General features: G+C 40.9%; 1 protein-coding gene across 2 annotated transcripts in view; it reads right to left on the bottom strand.

Moving 5' to 3' along the window:
- ERGIC1 (endoplasmic reticulum-golgi intermediate compartment 1) overlaps positions 1–25052 on the bottom strand; it is a 160067-nt gene that overhangs the window by 5745 nt on the left and 129270 nt on the right. For both annotated transcript variants that reach the window (XM_073620594.1, XM_073620595.1), the window contains 3 exons: positions 21592–21652; positions 19078–19178; positions 18508–18630 (listed from right to left, as the gene is read on the bottom strand). In XM_073620594.1, coding sequence (XP_073476695.1) covers positions 18508–18630; positions 19078–19178; positions 21592–21652 — 285 coding nt within the window. The remainder of the gene's footprint in view (positions 1–18507; positions 18631–19077; positions 19179–21591; positions 21653–25052) is intronic.

Here is a 25052-nt window from a genome sequence, read left to right as displayed (position 1 = left end):
CGTTAAAGAAAAAAAAAAAAAAAAAAGCTACCAACCAAAATAGCCAACTTTTTAAGGTCACTGCTGGCTGGCAGAGCACATGAGGTGTTAATCATTAGTGTGTGCCCAGCAAACAGGCTGAGCATTAGCAGTGACGTGGGACCTGAGCTGCCAGCACAGAGCTGGGGAAAAATTGACTGTGTGCTTTAGAAAAACAGAACAATGACTCACCATTGAAAATCACTATTTGCTGGACTTTAAAAAATAAAATAAAAAAGTTTTAATGCTCAAACTGAACTGACAGTTGGGAAACATCCATTCAACATTATAGGAACCACAATTGTACAATACTTAATGGACAAAAGCACAATGTATGCAAGTATAAATCAAAAATGGCTACATGACAACTGTAATCAGAAAGCTCGTTATTCAGAACAGTGAACATTTCTTCCAGTTAGTGTGCTTTTCAAATGGAACATTAAAATATATTTTTAGAATTTTAGCATTTGTATCCATTAAATAGTATACAGCTACCATTTAGCACTGTTCTCCTATAAAGGATCAACAGCCACAAATAGAATCGTGTGCGTCATTTTTCGTAAACAGAACAGACGTGGCACTTTTCAATACAATGTCAAATCTTATTTCTAATAAGACACTCCATTTTCTAATTTTCTAGACTAGCCATTCTCAACTGGAGTGCCGTGGCAAACTGGTTGCGAAAGACCGAACTCACTGATTCGCCAAACTGCATTGGCACAGCAGGAGCTCAATTAGGACAGAAGGGTGATAATGTCTTGGTGCTTTTGTTGCCAGTGAATGGACATTTTCAGGAAATTCAAGGTCACATCACTCACCTGTATGATCCCCATGTATCATTTATTAAATTTATTTTTTAGCAGTATAGTTTACAGTTTTGCATTTTAACATTATTTATCCAGTTCTTTACAGAAATGAGAAGATTTGCATATTTGTTCTGGGTCAGTAAATCAGAAAGCATTGAAACCATTAGTAGAAGGCCTCGTTCACACAGGCATACTGTAGCACATGCCCATGCGAGGGTGGCGTTTGCCCATCCCCATGCAGGCATTCCAATTGACAGTCATGTGGGTGCACGGCTCCAAAAGCACAAGGTCTCTGTTAATTCGGGTTAGAAATAGTACTCTTCATATTTCTCCCAGCTACCCATGTCCTGGGATTTGTACAACTCTACATTGCAAAGATCTAAAAAGGGATTTCTTTTTGTCATTGCATACGACACAGAAATAAGGAGACAAATTCCACCCTCCTGGCCATATTTTACCACAAGGAACCACACAACTGGCACTACATAATTTTAGAAAGACAGCTGACCCTAAAATCCGTCAGCCCACACAAAATACCAGTAGGTGCCCCAAAGCGCCTACACGTCATAAGCTTGGAATATAGTTTAAGAATTCCTCATTATCCCAGAATAAAATTATAGGACTGAAATAGCCTATTCATTATTGTTGACATTTGAACACACTAAAAGGAATGGCTAATATGCTTGTCTTTAGATTTTCCAGCTATGTTGTAAGAATTAGGATTTTCCAAGTCCACAGAAAATGTTATATTTTGCTTTGTTTTGGAGGTGTATATTGCTCTCCATGTTCTTTTATCCCCAGCATTCATATACACTGACCAATGTGTGATCACAAGTGACCAGTTACATCAGACACTTACATGCTGGAAGTTATATAATAATAATAATAATAATAATAATAATAATACCGGATTTACAAAAGTGAGTACACCCCTCACATTTTATAAATAAATATTTTATTACATCTTCTCATGTGACAACGCTGAAGAAATGACACTTTGCAACAATGTAAAGTAGTGTGTGTACAGCTTGTATAACAGTGTAAATGTGCTGTCCCCTCAAAATAACTCAACACACAGCCATTAATGTCTAAGTTGCTGGCAACAAAAGTACACCCCTAAGTGAAAATGTCCAAATTGGGCCCAGAGTGTCAATATTTTGTGTGGCCACCATTCTTTTTCAGCACTGCCTTAACCCTCTTGGGCATTGAGGTCACCAGAGCTTCACAGGTTGCCACTGGAGTCCTCTTCCACTTCTCCATGATGACATCACGGAGCTGGTGGATGTTAGAGACCTTGCACTCCTCCACCTTCCATTTGAGGATGCCCCACAGAGACTCAATAGGGTTTAAGTCTGCTTGGCCAGTCAATCACCTTTACCCTCAGCTTCTTTAGCAAGGCAGTGGTCGTCGTGGAGGTGTGTTTGGGGTCGTTATGTTGGAATACTGCCCTGTGGCCCAATCTCTGAAGGGAGGGATCATACTCTGCTTCAGTATGTCACAGTACATGTTGGCATTCATGGTTCCCTCAATGAACTGTAGCTCCCCAGTGCCAGCAGCACTCATGCAGCCCCAGACCATGACACTCCCACCACCAAGCTTGACTGTAGGCAAGACACACCTGTCTCTGTACTCCTCACCTGGTTGCCACCACACACGCTTGACACCATCTGAACCAAATAAGTTTATCTTGGTCTCATCAGACCACAGGACATGGTTCCAGTAATCCATGTCCTTAGTCTGCTTATCTTCAGCAAACTGTTGTCTTTCTTGTGCATCATCTTTAGAAGAGGCTTCCTTCTGGGACGACAGCCATGCAGACCAATTTGATGCAGTGTGTGGCGTATGATCTGAGCACTGACAGGCTGCCCCCCCCCCACCCCGTCAACAATACAGGCAGCACTCATATGTCTATTTCCCAAAGATAACCTCTTGATATGACGCCGAGCACGTGCATTCAACTTCTTTTCGACCATGGCGAGGCCTGTTCTGAGTCTAACCTGTCCTGTTAAACCGCTGTATGGTCTTGGCCATTGTGCTGCAGCTCAGTTTCAGGGTCTTGGCAATCTTCTTATATCCTAGGCCAACTTTATGTAGAACAGCAATTCTTTTTTTCAGATCCTCAGAGTTCTTTGCCATGAGGTGCCATGTTAAACTTCCAGTGACCAGTAAGAGAGCAAGCGATAACGCCAAGTTTAACACACCTGGTCACCATTCACACCTAATACCTTGTAGCACTAACGAGTCACATGACACCGGGGAAGGTAAATGGCTAATTAGGCCCAATTTGGACATTTTCCCTTAGGGGTGTACTTACTTTTGTTGCCAGCGGTTTAGTCATTAATGGCTGTGTGTTAAATTATTTTGAGAGGATAGCAAATTTACACTGTTATACAAGCTGTACACTCACTACTTTACATTGTAGTAAAGTGTCATTTCTTCAGTGTCGTCACATGAAAAGAAATAATAAAATATTATACAGTATACACAGTAGCTCACTTTTGTGAGCTACTGTATATAGGGCCAATAGATTGTGCAGCACTTTACAGCGTGAGGGCAGACAGTACGGTTACAATACAATTCAATACAGGAGGAATCATTGGGCCCGGCTTATATCAGTGACGCTGCTAGTTTCTTAAGCTGCAGGTACATAAAACAATTTTCCCCTGTATGCAAGTAAAAACAGAATGAACCCATATGTAAATTCACGTGTCCTCGCATGATCTCCCAGAAAGTAGCATTATTGTCTGCAATTACTGGTGCTTATTTACACAACTGGTTGACAAGATTGTATCTGATTAAAGCGGTAATAAACCCCAAAACAATAAATTATTATGTTGCAGCTTAGCAATTCTTAGAAGTTGTTGCTGCATTAATGTCTTTCTTCTTCAAATTTCTCTTGTTGGTCTTGCTAAAAAGCAGGTTATTTTTTAACAGACCAAGCTGTCCAGCAGAAGTAGCAGTAAAGGAATAGCTGAAATCATTTAACAATGATAGAGGTGCAATAGAAAGCGGTTGACACCGTTCGGCTGGCTTCTGTCGAAGGGTCATCACCGAAAAAGGTCTGCCAACCGGCTCCCAATTTTTTTTCTGGGGGGTTGAACTAAAAAAAAAAAAACACATGTAGTGTGTATGAGGCTTTACTGGCCAGATCAAGTGAAAATAAAGGAAAAAAGCCTTCAACACAAATGCAGCCACCATGTTTAAGGATTAGTAAACTGCAAAATATTTTTGGTTTTTTTTGCATCTAATATTGTTATAATGTCATGAAAGAGGGCAGATTATACACCCCCCCCCCCCCCCCCCCCATTTTCTATTTGATGTTTCAGCTACACTATATTACCAAAGTATTGGGACGCCTTTACACACACGAACTTTAATGGCATCCCAGTCTTATGCCCCGTACACACGGTCGGATTTTCCGACGGAAAATGTGTGATAGGACCTTGTTGTGGGAAATTCTGACCGTGTGTGGGCTCCATCACACATTTTCCATAGGATTTTCCGACACACAAAGTTTGAGAGCTTGCTATAAAATTTTCTGACAACAAAATCCGTTGTCGGAATTTCCGATCGTGTGTACACAAATCCGACGCACAAAGTGCCACACATGCTCAGAATAAATAAAGAGATGAAAGCTATTGGCCACTGCCCCGTTTAGAGTCCCGACGTACGTGTTTTATGTCACCACGTTCAGAATGATCGGATTTTCTGACAACTTTGTGTGACCGTGTGTATGCAAGACAAGTTTGAGCCAACATCCGTCGGAAAAAATCCTAGGATTTTGTTGTCGGAATGTCCGAACAAAGTCCGACCGTGTGTACGGGGCATTAGTCCGTAGGATTCAATATTGGGTTGGCCCACCCTTTGCAGCTATAACAGCTTCAACTCTTATGGGAAGACTATCCACAAGGTTTAGGAGTGTGACTATGGGAATGTTTGACCATTCTTCCAGAAGCACATTTGTGGCATCAGACACTGATGTTGGATGAGAAAGCCTGGCTCGCAGTATCCGCTCTAATTCATCCCAAAGGTGCTCTATGGGGTTGAGGTCAGGACTCTGTGCAGGCCAGTAAAGTTCCTCCACCCCAAACTTGCTCATCCATGTCTTTATGGACCTTGCTTTGTGCCCTGGTGCACAGTCATGTTGGAACAGGAAGGGGCCACCCCCAAACTGTTGCCACAAAGTTGGGAGCATGAAATTGTCCAAAATCGCTTGGTATGCTGATGCCTCAAGAGTTTCCGTCACTGGAAATAAGGGGCCAAGCCCGACCCCAACCCCTGAAAAACAACCCCACACCATAATCCCCCCTCCACCTAATGATTTGGACCAGTGCACAAAGCAAGGTCTATAAAGACATGGATGAGTGAGTTTGGGGTGGAGGAACTTGACTGGCCTGCACAGAGTTCTGATCTCAACCCCATAGAACACCTTTGGGATGAATTAGAGTGGAGACTGCAAGCCAGGCCTTCTCGTCCATATCAGTGTCTGATGTCACAAATGCACTTCTGGAAGAATTATCAAACATTCCCATAGACACACTCCTAGACCTTGTGGACAGCCTTCCCAGAAGAGTTGAAGCTGTTATACCTGCAAAGGGTGGGCCAAATCAATATTGAACCCTATGGACTAAGACTGGGATGCCATTAAAGTTCATTTGCGTGTAAAGGCAGGCGTCCCAATACTTTTGTTAATATAGTTTAAGTCAGCACTGTCATATTTGTCAAACCCAGTTTTTTGCAACAAATATTTAATGTTGGCTTATGTTGATACTTCACATCACCTTTAAAGCAGTATTTAATCCAAAAAAAAAATGTAATATATACCAACCATTAGATGTGGTGGCTGCATTGGTTTTCTTTTTAGTCGCTATTCCCTTTATATTGACCTGGTGAAACAAATGCAGCCACCTGATCCAATAAATTGGTATTTTGCAATATGATCTTTTTTTAGTTTTTGGGTTTAATACTGCTTTAATGTTTGATTTTGTAAAGTTAAAAAATACATTTTTTTTTCATGATTAGTAGGAGTTGGGCAACGATATACAGAGTATATATAGTGTCTGTTCACAGTACATTACCCCGAGAATGTCACAATACCTTGAAAATGAATCACACTTTTTCCATCACACGCAAGCTATAATTTCAATATAGTTAATCAGATCTTTCTATCTCTCTGCTCCAATAAACCTTATCCCTTGCTAAAAAGTTATTAGATGCAAACTACTGAGCAAGAGACGAAAGAATGGCTCATAAACTTGGTGAACTGTGAATCAGAAAAACACTCATCTTGTTTATTATTGCTCTATGAGATTTTTTTTATTTGCGGATGTAATAATACATGCATGAGCCTCTTATGGCTTTCAATTATTGCACTGGTTCATCATCAAATTAGGCTTTACAGAATATCCAAGAATCACATATTTTACCTAGTGTGACAGCTCTGGACTAGGTAGGATATATAGATATTCATATACACAAAAAGAATGAAACATTCTAATACTGCTTGCTAGAGTGCAGATTCAAATACAGCAATTGCTGTGCACAACTTAAAGTGGTGTTCCGGCCGAAATTATACTTTTTAAATAAAAATTCCCCTATAATACACAAGCTTAATGTATTCTAGTAAAGTTAGTCTGCAAACTAAGGTCTGTTTTGTTAGTTTACAGCAGTAGTTTGTTATTTTATAAACTTACAGCAGACCGTGGCCATCTTAAGTGTGGGCATCTGAAGCCAGACTGTATTTCTTCCTGGATCTCATCCTTGCAGATCTCGCACATGCTCAGTGCAGCACAAGCAGTGTAATAGGTTTCAGGCCAGGTTTCCATAGCGATGGCAGTGTCAGAGGAAGTTGCCGCCCCTTCCCAGAAGGCATTGCAAACAGGAAATGATGTGATGGGCCACGGCCAGGGGGGAGGAAGTGAAAAATGAATACAGCAGATATACAGTAGGTGCTGAGAAAAAAATAAAAAAATATCCAATTCGTTTACCGTGCACAGTTTAGTGAGGGATGCTGAAGAGTTGTAAATGTGGGTGGAACTCCACTTTAAAGAGGAACCTCAGTTCTCTATCCATTTGCTCCGCCCTGGCACTGTCATTATAGTGCATGTGCAGTTTTGCTTAAGGAGTTTGCCTGGTTGTCATGTCCTGGCAAAGCCCTTCAGCATATCTGCCAACATGAAGGATAATTCCTGGACGTGCGCAAGAATGAGGACTTTTTTTGAGACTTCTGCCCTATCTGTCTTTGTGCATGTGTGGGGAAACAATGCATGGGCACAGATGTATTGGGAACACACACATGTGCAGATGTGCTGTAGGGTTATTGACACTCGAACCCCTGCAACATATCTTCGCATGCACAGAATCTGGCATCAGCAAAATTGAGGTTTAAAAAATGTTATTTTTTTTTTTCAAATTTAAGGAGTGAGGAGAGAAAAAAAAATATGTATAACGATTCACAGTAAAAACACGGAACATACCAAATGCCACAATATCCTGCATGGAGCAGAAAAACAAGTTTATTTGTTTGAGATTTTCCAGCAGTCTTAAAGTGGTTGTTAACCCATACAATCCACTTGTTACGACAGTGGAGACTATAAGGTTTACCTGTAGCTACCCCGGATATCTCCTAAACCTGCAGGGTTTGGGAGATATCTCCCGTATCAGCATGTGCCGACGTCATCGCCACATGCGCACTGAAGCAACGGCATGTTCGTGCTGTTGCTTCAGCTAGTGTGCCGTTACCGGTGGCTCCCCCGTGCATGCGCGGGAGTGACATCATTGCGGCGCCGGCCAATCACAGCACCGGAGCACGCAATACCCAGAAGTAGCTCCGTGAGCGATGTCGCCGGCCAGAGCTGTGTACTGGAACCGCAGCAGGGGCTTCGATCTAAGGTATTTCATAATGAGCTAGTATGTTATGCATACTACCTCAATATGCCTTTGTCTTAAAGGTTTTTTTTTTTTTTTGTGGGTTTACAACCACTTTAAGTAGGCGCATCACCCATATACAGCACAAAACAAACTCTCTAGAATTTCCAAACCACTTAGCAGAAAACCTTATCTTCATAATAATGCTTCAACATTTGCTTCACCGAGATGCCAGAGTCACATTTTTTGTGTTCCCTTTAGGCTGAGTTCACACTGGCATTAAGAGCAGGTGTTTGAGAGGCGTTAAAAAGGCCCCTCAAACGCCTATGCACAAGATACAATAGACAGCACATAGTGCTATTCACACTAAGCGTTAGTGTCTCTTCAAAACTGAAGCCTCGTGTGGAGTCAGGCGGCATTTGAAGCCTTTCAATGCCTCCTATTCAAGTCTATGGTAACGCCTCGCAAATGCTCTGGCAGTCAGTTGCAGAGTGGCTGTGGGGCGTTAAGATTCGTTCATTTACTGTAATGGAATAGGCATTTGTGGAGAAGTTTTAACGCTCGTCAAACGTTTTAAAACTGCCCATAGGGCGTTTGGGGATCATTTTTAACTCCTCATTAATGCTTTTAAAACGCCTGTCTAATGCCCATACTAAAGCTCATCGATGCCTGTCAGACATCCACACTAAAGCCATACAAACCCTATAGGAGTATTTGTCGAGAGTTAGAAATTTAGTCAAGTGTGAACAAGCCCTTAGGGCAATTGCCCCCAGTGGTGGATACCATGTAGCCACGCTGTCAGAGATGGAGGAACACGAGTCAATAACTCAAACAAAGTTCAGAGCCACCATGGAAATGATGGTTTGGTAGCAAGTTTAAGTCACCATGTCATTGCAAAACTAAGCAAGTATTTTATCCAGAATGAGCACTCTATTACAGTGGGGGCTGGGGCCTTTTGTCCCTGAGCAAGGAGAGCTGAGCAGAGTATACTGTATGGTTGCATAATTAGCTCCACAGAATTATGGGAACCTGTTGGGAGCAAGTAGCCAGGCTTGCAACTCTCTCCTCCTTGAGAATGTTCATGGTTAGGATAGGTTTTGCTCCTTAAAAATAGAATAAAATCTAAAAAAAAATGGTGTTTGTATGAGACAGTGAGGTATTAAAGGGCTATGAAGCACTGCCTGCAAAGATCATATAATCTGCATTACGTACTTCTGGCAATAGAGAAGGACTGCTCACCGGTCAAAGTTTGAGACCGCATTTCATAAACCAGCGCGGAGTGCACAACTGCCCCCTGGAAGCATTTCCCTGCCCTATTACCCTTGATTTATTAGTTCTTTCCATTGACAATCTTGGAAAAAGGTCTGTGTTTATAGAATCTTTACTGCAATTTGTTCATTCAATGTTTTGCAAAATAGGTATTGTACACTTAACCGCAGCAACCCCCTACCTTGTGCATCATTCATATGCAATTGTAGTGAATACACACATATGTATAATGTATGTGTACATGGGAGTTTACAAAATAATCAAAAGAACAGATGCTCCAAATAAAAGCACTCACAAGACCCCATGGACGAAAGCCTGAAATCAGGACACAATGGATGTGTGAGAATCAGCAGGAATAGCAGTTCTCAGGCCAAACCCACAGATACAGAGTGTCCAGCATGGAGCAGGCCAGAGGAAACAGAGCTGGATGAAGTGATAGAGGGGAACAAGATATGCAGACACCAGGATGGGAAGATTATATTATAGGTCTGTGTCTTCTTTAATGCTATATTATCTACACTACAATACACAAGCACACCCTTTCTAATAGAATACAACAAAACTCAACCAAAGATTGATGGTCTAATTTTTGACAATGGTTAGAGCTGAACTTTTCATTTTTGGGGAGTGTGTAAAATGTATGTATGTATGTATATATATATATATATATATATATATATATATATATATATATATATATATATATATATATATATATATATATATATATATATATATATATATATATATATATATGTATGTATGATGTCCCAATAACGCAAATTAATTAACTTTACCGTTTTGCGTCTGACATTTTCACAGGTTGTAATTCTGTGGCAAACAGTCAATTTTTGTCATAATAAACAAATTCTTTGTCTTTTGGTTATTCGTCATTTATAAAATAAGCACCTATCAAAATTCAGATCAGTACCAGATGTATTTTGATTGGCTGATATTGCTTATTGCGCTTAAAAATTAGCACTAAAGAAAAAACGCGTCATCGAAAAGGCCAGTATAAAACAGCATGGTTCAAAGTGATGCATCCCACAGAAAAGATCTGATTTCAGAAAATGGTCTGCAAAGATTTACTGTATTTAATTTTAATAGAGGAGTTTTAAATTTTCCTTATAAAATAGGCACAAAATGATAAAAGTTTAAATTACATCCTATATAAAAAGAACATATGAATATAACAAAAAACATGAAAAACTAGCAAAAACATTTCTTGTTGCCCATGTCTACAAATGAGAAATCTCACTCCATTGTAACTCTAGACTACAGAAATCGCAGGTGAAATTGGTTACTACAGGCCATAAGAAATGTACTACCTAGAACAGTTCCATACAAAAGACCCTGAGTACTAAAATACAGTTAATCCTGTTACAGTGTTTTAAGTGTATGTAAACCTTAGGGCTAAATGTTCTCATTTCCCACCATTAACAAAAATGCCGCACTAAAGACCCAGCAGTGTACACCTCATTTGCTGCACTGCCTTTTTTAAATTTCTAAAAGCCAATTATATCCGTCTTGCTGGGGAGCAGCATGTCTAACGGACGCTGGGAATTCCCTCTGATTTGTATGTAGTTGGCTTTGTTTTCTTCTTCCCTTTAACAAGGAGCTACAAAAGGTCCCTTACAATGTATAAGACAGCAGTTCCTTCATCCCCTGTTTATCATCTCCCCCCTTCTTCTCAATGACTGGGAAACATGGATGAATAGAGGAGATGCTGCTGGTCTCGTGGACGGAACAAGAGCTTGTGAATGAGGCAGCAGCCTGAACAGCAGGTGCTTCTCTAAAACCCCCACCACCCAGTCATCCTGCCACATTAATCCGCACACCATCTGTTGGGTGGAGGAGCAATGTCATCTCTCTGCGAGACAGTTCACATGCTGAGGACAAAGTGGATCATTGGCAGATGGAGATTATGCGATCAGGAGAGGGGTGGACCCTGCAGAACATGATGGCTCCTATTAACTTCACACTGACTGTGACTTTGTTTGGCGAGTGTCTTATTGTAGCCACATCCCCATTCTAACAGCCGCATGAGAAGAAAAAACACTGGAAAGGAGAATGAGGTCATGTTCAGAGAACTACCAAAGACCAACAAAGCTAGAAGCGGCAAATCACCATTTCCAAGTGACATTTTTAAAATGTGGAAGCTGTGACACGTGATTGTGCACGGTTTCCCCTTTTCAAACTGCCTTTTTGGCCACATGTAAATGGAAAAAAATATTTACAAGCAATGGAAATTTTATGAACTACTTTACTTGAACAGTTAAAAAAAAAAATGCTGATAGAAACTAATAACTGAAGTTTCCACAATAGTGGAATAGTATAAATCTGAGACACAAAATAATAAATAATCTGGGACTGATTAACTAAAACTGAAGAAGAGTGCTAAATTTGGTGCAGCTGTTCATGGTGACCAATCCATTTCTAACTTCAGCTTGTTCAAATACGTTTTGACACACAAAAAACAAAAAAACTGCAAGCGGATTGTTTTTTTTTTGCAGAGTTGCACCACATTTCGCACTCTCCAGTTTTAGTAATTCAACCCCACAGTGGCATACATTTTATGTAGTGTTTGGGATACACCTATACTGTGTCTGTGAACCTGAGTCTAGGATCAATTTAGAGATCATTGGGATACAGACAAAATGTACACACCCATGTTTAAACCCGTAAAAAATTCACTATAAAAGGGTGTCATTGCAGACCTCCACTTCAACACTAGTTGCTGGATGTCACCTATCCTCTTGATTCTATACTTGGATCCACTGGCCCAGAAGTAGTACTCTTGACACTTCTCTGAATTGTTCAGTGGGAATCATGCTATCAGCATTTTCAAAAATGTCACCCCCCCTTAAATCTCCCATGATTGCCTACTCCGTATTCTTTGTAAGCCTGAACCCAGCCTAAACCATTTCCATGCTTTCCATTGGTTACTGTATGGGCATATCTAGTAATCATTTGTTACTTTCAACAAAACCTGAAACTTGAGGCCCAGTTGAATGTGACTAATTGCTACTGGGTATACCAAGACCCAAATAATTGAGAACCTTTGCAGACATTATATGGCCAAAACAGTCATGATTTAAGAACCTTAAAGTGATGGGCCTTAAAGCAAACCTGCAGGCACAAAGCTAGCCAAAATGTCTTGCTAAAACGGCAGTGTTAAAGTGGTTGTAACCCCAAAAAACAAAATACATTATCTATATTCTATGCCATAGTGCTTGTGCTGTGTAATTTGTCCCTCCTATCTTGTAATATACCTGGCTGATCTTGCCTGTGCTGGCCACGGTAATCATGGCTTCTGAGCCATGATTACCGTGGTCAGGTTACATGCCTCCGTCAGCCCGCTGCTCTGAGTCTCTCCCCTCACCCCCCCCCCCCCGCCTGTCAGTGTCTCTCCTCCGCGCCCCTCCCCCTGCTATTCTGCTGCAATATGCAGCAAATATAAAATGTATCCCCTCCTGATTACGCTGCCATCAGTATGTGTGTTTTTTAAATGAAAAGGCTAAATACCTTTTCCCCACACCGCTGCTGAGCGGTCATGTGATGCCCCTCTGCTGCCTGGCTGACCTCACAGGGGAATCTCAGCCCCCCCCCCCCACTTCTCTCCATAGATCGGTGAAGAAGAGTGGAGAGGGAGCACGTGACTGCACAGCTCTGGTGTGAGAAGCTTAATGAGCGTTTCGCAAAACGAGCACTGTATTTCTAAAAATCCTAACTCGGTTTGCGAGTGTTGTCTCGCAAAACGAGCAGGATTCAGGGCAAAAGCGGTGTGCAGTACCGCTTTTGGCCTGAGGTGGGGGGCGTCGGAGCCGAACAACGCCGATCATCGGCGTTCGGAAATGCACGGAAAGGCCCGAGGACAGTTCGGCTGACCTCGGCAAACCTCGGAAAGGCTCATGAACGGAGTCTTTCTGAGGTTTGCCGAGGTCAGCCGAAGTGTGCTCAGGCCTTTTCGGCCATTTCCGAGGCTCTCCGGTGCCCCCCCCCCCCCCCCCGCCTCTGGCTGCATGCAGTATTGCATCCCATTGAAGTCAATGCTGAACGAATTATTTTAGTTTCCATTGACTTCAATAGGAAAACTCGCTTTGATATGCGAGTACTTTGGATTACGAGCATACTCCTGGAACGGATTATGCTTGTAATCCGAGGTTCCACTGTGTGTGTGTGTGTGTGTGTGTGTGTGTGTGTGTGTGTGTGTGTGTGTGTATATATATATATATATATATATATAAACAAAAAAAAATTTACATACATAGTAGTTAATGGCAGCATAATCTGGAGGGGATACCAGTAAAGTCACTATGCAACTTTACAAACACAAGCCTCGTACACACAAGCAGATTTTCCACAAAGTGTCGGACTTTTGTCCGAAGGGCGTTGGTCAGGAACTTGTCTTGCATACAAATGGCACACAATTGTCGGCCAACAAACACGAACGTAGTGATGTGAATTGCACAGAGCTGAGATTAAGGTAAATTGGGGGGCCTGACTATAGGAACAAGCAGGGCTCTCTGATTCCTCCTGTATGCATTGTATTTTAACTGTACTGTCTGCCCTCATGTTGTAAAGCGCTACGCGAACTGTTGATGCTATATAAATCTTGTATAATAGTAGTAATAATAATATTAATAATAATAATACAACAGCAGTACTTTTTGAATAACTGGTTTTGCGAACTGCCTACAACTTCTCTTCAAGTGGTCATAGTCTGTAAGATATGGGAGTTTTGGGAGCAATGGGTGCATGCAATGCCATCTTGAAAGTACCGTATATTAATAGCCAGAACTTACACTGATCAAACTATAACCTCCCCACCACTGTCTACAGATTTAATTACAGTTCCCTTGTTAACAATTTGTATTAAAAATCTTAAAATCACACTTCTAGAAATTATTTAAGTGTAAATTACAAACTACACATTCCAAAATTCTCATATCAACCTGTGGCATCTATAACCTAAATGCCTTTCTACAGATCCCTTCATGTGGGTATAGACAGTAGTGCTTTAAAGTGGAAGTTCATCCTAAAACTAAAGTCCCTGCATCAATAGCCACCAACATTCTAACACTAACCTATCTAGCCCTGTAAAGAAAAAATCAGTATATCTGATCTCACGTTGAGCTGTCAGCCGCGGCTTCGCTGTGTGGGCGGGTGCAGAGGAAATGTCCGACAACGGAAGCCCCATAGTAACTCTATGGGTGACGTCACTCCCCATTAATTTCACAGCTGTTGTTGGACGTGTACTCAGCAGAGCTTCCGCCACTAGAGATTGGGACGGATCGGCTTCAGAAAAAGGTATGTATACTCATTTTTCTTTACAGAGCTAGATAGGTTAGCGTTAGAATGTTGGTGGCTATAGATGCCGGGATTTCAGTTTTAGCATGGACTTCCACTTTAATAACAGAATGAAGTGCAAACCATATACAGCTTCAGTTTTACTTATAAACTTGTGTTTTTTCTTACATTAGCTGGCATGGTATGAGCTGAAATCATAAAAATCCTATTTTGAGAACAGTGCTCCATGACGTGATTACAGGAATCTGTAATTACTGAAATAACATTACTGGGATCTGTCCCAACCAAGAGGGTTTTTATGCTTCCAAATGCTATATTCATAGACTTAAAATAAAAGATGGCACACTGAAAAAATGCTGGCTCTATCACACTTCCACTTTTACCAAAATTAAGTTTTCTCTGTACAAAACTCCTATGGAGTTGGCAACATCAGGTAGGAGAGATGTACTAAGTGGCAACCAATCGTATTTTCCGATTTCACTTGGTATTCCAAATATAGTGCCAAATACTGAGCATAAAAAGGTCACTCTTAACCATTTTCCTACTCCTGTAAGCGGTTTTCTGCACCTACTTTCGAAATAATCTTGTAACAGGTAATTAAAGAACTGTCCAAGTTATCTGAAGGTTGCAGAGGTAGGCAAGAGGGGCTATTGCATGTTTTAGGGGGACCAAATCTAACAGAGCATAAAGTATTACGTTTAAAAACAAACAGATGGATACAAATTAAATTTTAAGTTTATGTGAACCCTTACCTTGTAAAACCACCCAGTTTAAAAAAATTAATGAAAAGTTAACGGTTTGTGTATTTACACACAGACTAAAAAAAAAAAAAAATAAAAAAAAAAAAAAAAAAGGGGGCTTTTTTTTTAAAGATACTTTAACAAAAGTACATGGTGCAACAGGCATATAAAATGTTGGGGTAACCTATTCTTTAAGTGCTAGCAACATCAGGGAACTTAACCATTCCTCTGTTCTCTAACACTGGGCAAATGGCAATTTTTTTTTACTACAGAGCTAAACTTTTATGATTACAAACTAGTTACAAATCTGAAAAAAAAAAAAAAAAAAAAAAAAAAAAAAAAGCATCATTTAGTAAACATCTTCAGCTGCCGCAAATATTTTTTATGCGTTTATTAATCTGTAAAGTTATTAGCTGATGAAGCCAAGGTATGTTGTAGTTTTGATTTATCTCCAGAGACATGAACACGCTGATGTCATGAAAAGTTAGTCTTTGCAAAGAAAATAGCACAGGGCATAGCTGAAATTCCTAGATTTAGAGTACAAGAAGCAGTAAAAAGTAGGGAAAATGGCAGCTAAAAGCAAGTTATAATAACTGCTTCAGTACAAACTGTCTGTGTATACAATTTTTAATAGATTTTTTTTTCCCTTTGACACTATTTGGAGTTGCATGGAAACCCCTCAATTTTTAATAGTGGAGAAAACGTACAGAACCCTTTACTCATCTCACAATACAAGGCGGATAACTAACTGACCTATCAGTAGACTTGAGCATTATTCATGTAAGAGAAGTGGATGCAAAATTATGATAAAGCAAAAAACAAATTTGAAAATAGTCACCATTTGCCATTTCATTAGGCCTCTGGAGGGATGCTGGATGGGTTAAAAAAATGGTTTGCACTGATTGTTTATGCTGCCAGCTGTTTGTTGGAATAATTACTTTACTTTTTTGTTAATATCCATAAGTTCCCTTTAAATCCCCTCTAATGCGTAGTATCTACCACTAGAGTGAGCATTATCTCATAAGAAATATTCTCATTGCAATAACAGCTGAGAGGCACAGGCATTTAAACCAAGTATTTAAATAGAGAACCAGAATTGGCAACTTCTATTGGTTTTGTCCAGTCATTCTGTTGGATGCCCAGATGCTACGTACCATGCAGATTTTGCACTATACACATTCTATGTCAGTAAACATGGTCTTGGGCTGTATCTGCCTGAAACTGTTCTGAAGTTAGCTCTGTAATTAAATAAAACATGATCATATACATTTCTGGAAGTCTGGCTTTGTTGGCTGTAGCATACACTTTTCGAACATAAGCATTAATTGTTTCCAACAGTCTTTGTTGTAGACCAGTGCTGGTCTGCAGCCTGTTGAAGACCATACCACACAGCAGGAGATGAGTGGCGACCACGATCCGCACAGGGCTATCACAGACCGTGGTCGTTGCTCACCTCCTACTGTGCGGCCATGCCTTTTTGTCCTCTCCTGACTCCTCCGCCCACACGGCTGAGGAGGTCATCTAATCAGCAGGATAGGGGGCGGGAGGAACTGCAGATCAGAATGGAGAGCTCCTCCCCGCCCCCTGCCCTGCTGATAGGATGAGATTGTTGTGCGGATATGGGGAGCTGGGAGAGGGCACACGGAACGTTCGCAGCCTCTACCCTGCTGAAAAGTAGGAGTCCTGTGCAGGGGAGGCAGATATTAAAATGGGGAAGTGTCATGTTAAAGAGTATAGGGGCAGCAGACTGCAGGGCACTGTAATATAAAGGAGACTGCACTGTAGTCATTACAGTGCCCCTTTACATTAGTGCTCCCTTTACAGTGCAGTCCCTGCTATATTAACATAAAGGTGTACTGTGAGGTAAAGGGGCGGGGGGGGGGGGGGGACTATGCTGTTAAAGGGGCTCAACCACCCCCCCTCCATCCCTGGGAAAATTGGCTGCCAGGAAACTGGTGTCTGGTGCCAAAAAGGTTGGGGACTGCTGCTTTACACAACTGAGCTACCTAATACAAGACCCCTTTCACACTGGGGCGTTTTTCAGGAGCTTTAGCGTTAAAAAAAGCGCCTGAAAGAAGCCTCATCTGCATTCCCAATGTGAAAGCCCGAGTGCTTTCACACTGAGGCTCTGCGGTGGTAGGGCATCAAAAAAAGTCCTGCAAGCAGCTTCTTTGCAGCGCTTTAGGAGCGGTGAATGGGAAGCGCCTGCAAAGCGCTTTTGGCAGCCGTGCTTTGTGGGCGCTTTTAACCCTTTATTCAGCCACTAGCAGGGGTTAAAAGCATCCCGCTAGCGCTCGAAAAACGCTGGTAAAGCGCCACTAGTTTAAGCGGCGCCTTAACAGCATTTTTCGGGTGCTCGCAGTGTGAAGGAGCTCTTAAAGCACTCAGGCTTTCACATTGGGATTGCAGATAAGGCTTCTTTCAGGCGCTTTTTTTAACGCTAAAGCGCCTGAAATAAGCCCCAGTGTGAAAGGGGTCTAAGAGCCCCTTTCACACTCCCAGCGCCCGAAAAATGCTGGTAAAGCGCCGCTTAAACTAGCGGCACTTTACCAGCATTTTTCAAGCACTAGCGGGGCGCTTTTAACCCACGCTAGTGGCCGAATAAAGGATTAAAAGCGCCCACAAAGCGCCGCTGCCACGGCGCTTTGCAGGCGCTTCCCATTGATTTTAATGGGAAGGGGCGCTTTAGGAGTGGTGTATTCACCGCTCCTAAAGACCTGCAAAGAAGCTGCTTGCAGGACTTTGATGCCCTGCCATCGCAGTGCCTCAGTGTGAAAGCACTCGGGCTTTCACACTGGGATTGCAGATGAGGCTTCTTTCAGGTGCTTTACAGGCGCTTTTTTTAATGCTAAAGCGCCTGAAAAATGCCCCAGTGTAAAAGGGGTCTTAAAAATGTATTTGATATCTTCCACTATCAGGGGCTCTGAATCCTAGTTTTATGACAAAATTACTATCAATGTATGCAACACAGCTCTGTGTATTGTAGCATTAATATTTTTCCTGGACTCAAAAATAAAATATTGAGATCAAAATCAGAAGAGTTTTACCATGGCTCAACTCACAGAAGACAGGAGGGCAGTCCCCATATTGCTTAGCAGGAATACATGATCACAAAAGGGCAACCATCCAAGTGAACGAGGTCATGCCGCAACCATGAGCAAAATGCTAGGTTTGTGGTTACATCATGGTGTTTCCATTAAAAAGCCCATTCAGCTGTCAAAAAGAAAAAAACAACAGACACGCAGAAGGTGGCAATATCACCTCCTGAATGCCTGTCAGCTGCTCTGGTCACTTTACTAGACAACGCAAGTGTAAACGAAACTCCCCCATTTTGGAGAGGTTGCCAATCTTTTCTTTGTGCATCATCAGAACAGGTAGGGAATGGAAATCTACCAAAAATGGAGCACAAGCAACATTAAACCTGTTTTAAACCGAATTTCTCAGTTTCCTAAATTTCCCCAGTAGAAGCACTGGCACCTAACATGATCATTACTCACCGTGGTTATAAATCGATACATCGGCTGCCGCCGCTCTGTGTATTTCACTGTGATGGGGCTGAGGTCATACCGGAACCAGATGGCGGGAATAATTCGACCCGTGTGGCTGTACGCAACATATTCCTATGTGAAATATGAAAGTCCTACTTTAGACTAATTGTCAACAACGTCATAGGATATCAAATATAGACTTTTCATTAACATAGCAAAAATAATCAGTAATGTCAGACAGTAGCACTGAAACGGAGCAAATGAAAACATTCCAGAATAGACTAGCCTTTCATATTTGAAATATAAATGAACATTGCCTCACCAGGAATAATTAACATGTGTAGAAAAGAGGCCTTCTTTGGCTATGTGAGCATTACATTACTCTGGAGCTATGTAACTTTGTTGGAATTTTTTTTTCTTTAAAGAAAATAAAAGTCTGCCTTTCAGACTATTGCATTCTGGAAACCTTCTTTCTGTGCAGTTTAATAATAAAACTGACATCATGTGTCTACAGCACGCATTTCCTGTTGCCAGCAAAAGTGCCAGCTTTTATTCTTGTAGATCTGCAGATGGACTTACCTTATTAGCTACAGTATACTGGTATGAAAACCTCTGTTTTCCACTAAGATCTTCAAACACAGTTGGCACTATCTTTAAGATGTAGTCATGAGAGGCCAGGGCTGCACAAGTGGAAAACAAGGGTCAATGTAAACTAGTCAAAGAGCACGAAATTCCTGCCCAAACTCTGTAAAGGCAAGTATGCGAAGCATTACATAAAAAGAATCTAAAAAAAAAAAAAAAAAAAGACTGTGGCAGAGAAGCAAACAGATGGATAGGAATAACATTCAAGGTAAAGATTTTGTCAAGTTTGTTTAAGGTCATCTCCAAGGGCATAATACGGTGTTTGCCTCTGACAGCTGGACTCACCAATTATTTTACTTTATGGAGATTCTATTGGGGGGTGTAACACTACCATTTGGCTTTTTAAAGTGTATTTCCAAATTAGGACAAAACTTACTTTTAGATTTGTTACAGGTTCTCACTCATATAGCAGAACTTACATTTTTTTTTTAAATCACTGCTTACCATTTCAGATGTTCTTCTGATAACTTCAGCACTGAAAAATTCTACTTAGTGCTGTTTGTTTATATGGGGGCTGAGAAGCTGTGTTAACATAATTAACCCTGTCTGTATTACACTGTCAGATTTCATTATCAGTTGTAAACCAAATCTAATCACCTGTCCTAAGAAAGGTAAAGATTTAAAAGTTTGACTTTGCATTGTTAGTTAAATAAGAGGAAATCAGCCTGTTCTTTGCCGTTCTATTAGGACCGATTCCTCCTGCACATGTTCAGAAATACTTTTTACAGTTTGCCATAACACCTTCTCCTAAGAAACATCTACAAAGATAAGAAATACTAAAAAAAAAAAAAATAAAAAATAAAAATAAAGTTGGTACTTTGTGTGAATGGGATTACATAACAAACCTATAGTGAGGTTGTCTCAAATGTGACAGCAAAAGTGTTAATACACTTAAAAGTCACAAAACATGTTACTGCAGATTGATGTATGGATACAGAAATCAAACACCGATCCTTCACTAAAGGCAGCATAAAAGGTCTGTACAGTATCTTTCTACAATATACCATAATCCAATGAAAAGAAAAGAAAACCGCTTCGGCAGATAATAATCCATCATGCTATACCATCAGGGAAGAGTGCGATTGACCCCAAATTTATTCTGCAGCAGGACAAAGACCTCAAAACATACAGGTGAAATGAGACAGATCGCTGCTCCAGGTAAATATAATAATCTACCAAAAAGGAAGGGCTGCATGCTAGCTCCGTCTCGCAACCGTGAACTTGTAGACCAAGTGAGAAAAATTAGTTGCACACAAACATCCGTCCAACACGTTTATTGAAAGACTGCCACCAGGACTAAAACAACGGACCAAGGGGTGATGACATTTCACACATACATTGTGCTTCTTCTTTTGAAGAAGCACAATGTATGTATGAAACGTTGTCACCCCCCTTGGTCTGTTTTAGTCCTGGTGGCAGTCTCAATAAACCTGTTAGATGGATGGTCTACCTCAAACATACAGTCAATGTTAATAAGAACTATCATAAGTGTAAAGAAGAACAAGGAGTCCTGGAAGTGATGGTTCGTCTCCAAATCATCATCTAGTCTGTCTGGGATTATATGCAGAGACAGAAGGATTTGAGGCAGCCTACATCCACAAAAGATCTGTGGTTAGTTCTACAAGATGTCTGGAATAACCTACCTGCTGAGTTCCTTCAAAAACTGTGTGCAAGTGTAATTGATGCCGTTTTGAAGGTAAAGGGTGGTCACACCAAAAATTAATTTAAATTTGGATTTCTCTTTTGTTCATTTACTTTCCATTTTCTTAATTGATAAAAATTAATTAACACTTCTATTTCTGAAATAATTCTTAATTTACAGCATTTTTCACACCTGCCTTCCACGGTAAAATATATAATGCTTAGGTTATACATTTATGTCCCATTTACACAGCATTAATGCCCCCCTCCCTTGGATTCAGCTTCCCCAAAGCCTTCTCTCTGGGGCCACGACTACTGTACAGGTGTAGGGGGACACTGACATTATCAAAACCAGAGCACAGAAAAAAACCTACACTTCTTATATTATATTCTTGTCTCCTACTATGCAATGGATGGTGCCTGAGGAAGCTTTGCACAAGTTTTGGCTTACAGAAAGCTTTGTGCATAGCAGTTTTAGGAAGCTCCAACAGCAGATCCTGATTGTAGGGGAGTGAGTTACAGGTACCATACGTTTTTTTCCCTTCAGGGTCACTTTAAGCATCCGGCTAGTGCCACACAGACTGGTATCAGCTTGTGGTCTTCATGCAAAGAGTCTGTATGACAAGAGTGTATGATATCACCTGAAGGGGAATCAATTTTTTATTTATATTTTTTAAATAAAAGAAAACCACCACTGGCATCAAAATACCAGTAACCAAGTAATTTTTATAACAGTAGCAGATTAAGCAAATTAGCTAATCATCTGGAGAAAAGCCTTTGAAAATGAAGCTGCAGGTACTATGTACGTACCGTTGGAAGCCAGTTTGTCCGCTCCACCCAAAGCATTAAAAGCACCATGAATGTTTGAAACCTAAAAGACATAAAAATGGTGATAATTTTATAATAGGGCCTGTGTTGATGGGCTTTTGTTTGCTTCAAGCGAATTTTGCATCTTCATATGTCTAAGGGAACCGCCATGAAGAAGGCCAAATGCAGGTCAACTGATGGTAAAATGCAAGTATCAATGAAGTGTGAATGCTCTCAGAGTCTCAAACTGATGCCATTTACACAAGCCATTAGAAAAATGTTTATTAGGACACGGAAGCCATATCCCATATATATTCAGTAAATTGTATTCATTGTCCATTATGCCCATTGTTGTTTATTTTAGGATACCCCAGACCATAGACTGGCTGATCCATCCCTCTGTAAAATCACAAGGAGACATCTGCCTGTCTGGCATTCCATACCTCAAGCATCAGATATCTCCATGATAACTTAAAGAGCTATGACACTGACTAATGCATGCAATACTCGTATCTTCTCCACTAAAAAAGGAAGCATAGGGAACCTGCACAAATTTTTATTTTTTTTTTACAAAAATGATGAATATCTCTGTGTGCAATAATAAGGTTTCACTTGAAAAAATGGGCTATTTGAATAATGTAATTGTGGGCAAAAACCACAAACTGCAGAAAAGTGGATATGCTTGAAAGATCTTATGAGAGACGGACACTACGCTATTTGTTCCCCTTTTAAGAATATTTTATACATTTACCTCTTAAATGGCATTTCCACTAAAAACAGACATCTAAAAACATAGGCTAGGTTCATCAAGCCAACATATAAAAAAAAAAAAAATATATCAATGGTTCCGTGGTTTATTTTTACAGAATTTGTATCCAATTTAATACTTACAATGGAGAGAATCTGAGTGCTACCTTAAGCCCTGGTTCACACTGATGCAATTTGGCATGTGATTTGACAAGTCAAAATCGCATGCCAAATTGTCGGCAATTGCAGCGTCTAAATCGGTGTAACGCTGCATCTGCGGCGCCGCATTGATTTCCAAAAGTAGTTTCTGTATTACTTTTGGTGATTTCGGGGTGTGATTTCCATTGTCATCTGTGCAGAAACCCGGACAGATGTCTCTGAAATCTCCCCTGAAGTCGGGACTGACATGCGGGAATGAAATCCTGCGAGTCAGCGGAAACCTAGGCTTAATGAAAAAACTACTTTAATTATTTAAATTAAGCAATGAAACAATAGCAAATTTAAAACCCTTTTATGTAATGTACACTGTAGGAATAGGTACAATTGAACTTTGAAACCTATTGTTTTGGAACCCAAGGAAATATCACCATCTTACCAGCTACATTGTAAATTGTATCTCGAGCCTTTATTACACATAGTTTTTATGTACATGAGCTGTGAATCATCATGCAAGCAAAAACCTGAAAATTTCCCCATTTACAGCCTTCAGAGATGGATCTCTCCACAGGTGCCAACCACACCCAATTGTGCCCTTGACATCAGCTTGAATGGCTGGCTGGTACTGTACAATGGGAGAACTATTTCCAATCGCAGCATATATCATTCTGGATTGTTGCCATTACAGAATTTGAAAGATGACAAGGTGCTACTTGGGAGTGTTCATGGGTGGAGAAGTTGGTTATATAATACAAAGCACAATACATAATCACTTTGTGATGCCATGTACTGAGCTCACCCAGCACCACAATCACTCAGACTTTACTAATTCTTACTGATGTATGAAAAATAAAAAAAGTGGATCAGCTTTCTTGCACCAAAATATGCATTTTAATTAGAACATCTTACCACATCCCTAGAATGCTGCAGCCAACAGTGTTCTCATGACGCAATAGCTCCAGGTGCTTTAACCACAAAACTTTTTTCTTTGAACAAACATCAGCATACAAACACTAAGGTCCCTAGCAACTGCAACATCAGATAACCCAAACATACATTAGAATTTGCAAATTATCACTAGATCAACACTGTAATAAAAACGATTCTTTAGTTCCAAGCAAAAGTGGAACAAGAACTTTCATGTAAATAAATTCTAGATTGTATTGTTTGAATAAGACTTACTTTCAACGATCTTCTTGTAATGGGAGAGAAACTAATGTGCAGCCCAGGGCTTACATCCTAAAAAAAATGTTGCATCTGTTGACCTGCTTTAATATATCATACTGATTAAAACTATGGCTCATAGATAGATAGCACTATAAGGGAATCTCCCGTTGCATCAGAGGAGACCCTTTATCAGTACAGACTGGCGCACAATACACTTCTTGTCAGAGGTACTAAACTCAATGGACAGCTTGGCCTGCAGAGTTTGACAGGCAGCACCGCCTGTCAAACTTGCTCGCAGTAGCAGCATAGTCCAACAATGTAAATCTGCCATTCAGCAATGTTAAAAAAAAAAAAAAAAAAAAAAAAAGAAGAAAAAAAGAAGGAGGTGGCAGTAGCACCTCATGAATGCCTGTCAGCTGCTGCTATAGCACTCGTTGAAAAGCAATACACCACAGATCACTTTTCAGAGGGCAGTAAGCATTACTGCAAATGTGAAAGAAACTTGAAACAGATCATCCATTTCACACTTGCCACTTCCCATGTTAGCCACCTCCCTTCAACTTATATCACACAGGTGACCATTTCCCAACCTACAGATGACAGACCCTACTCCAAAAGATATCACTCCCAGTTACTCCCCCCACCCGCCGATTGATATCCCTCCATGACCACCTCACACCCCCCTGCTGACAGACCTTTCTCCCCAGCCTGTCCCCACACACCTTCTCACCTGCTGACCAGTGGATGGAGGACTCAATCCCGCAGTGTTATTGTGTTCTGCCAGTGGGGAGCCTTCCCTACCCACACAATATAATGATCAGTGTTGCCAACTATAGCTGGCAGCACTGACTGTTTTGGGAAAAAATGACAGGCTGGTTGTACTCAAGTCGATTAATAGATTGACTTGTGTACAACCAGCTAGCCCATACATAGATCGACTATAGCTGGTCTCTGCTTAACTGGCTTAATTTCATTTCATGTATGGCCACTACGCAGTCCCTAAACATCCTTCCACAAACCTTTAAATTTTTCCTTCCCAGATTCCTACATCCTCCTCACCTGTACATAGTGCCCGCTGTCATACCCTCCACACTCCTCTCCTGTACATACTGCTCACTGTCATACCCTCCACACTCCTCTCCTGTACATACTGCTTACTGACATACCCTCCACACTCCTCTCCTGTACATACTGCCCACTGTCATACCCTCCACACTCCTCTCCTGTACATACTGCCCCCATCATACCCTCCACACTCCTCTTCTGTACATACTGCAAACTGTCATACCCTCCACACTCCTCTCCTGTACATACTGCCCCCCATCATACCCTCCACACTCCTCTCCTGTACATACTGCCCCCCATCATACCATCCACACTCCTCTCCTGTACAT

Source organism: Aquarana catesbeiana, linkage group LG03 (genome assembly GCF_042186555.1).
Source record: "Aquarana catesbeiana isolate 2022-GZ linkage group LG03, ASM4218655v1, whole genome shotgun sequence".
Classification (NCBI taxonomy): Eukaryota; Metazoa; Chordata; class Amphibia; order Anura; family Ranidae; genus Aquarana; species Aquarana catesbeiana.
Note: the sequence above shows the minus strand (reverse complement) of the source record. Positions and strands in the feature narration are given on the sequence as shown.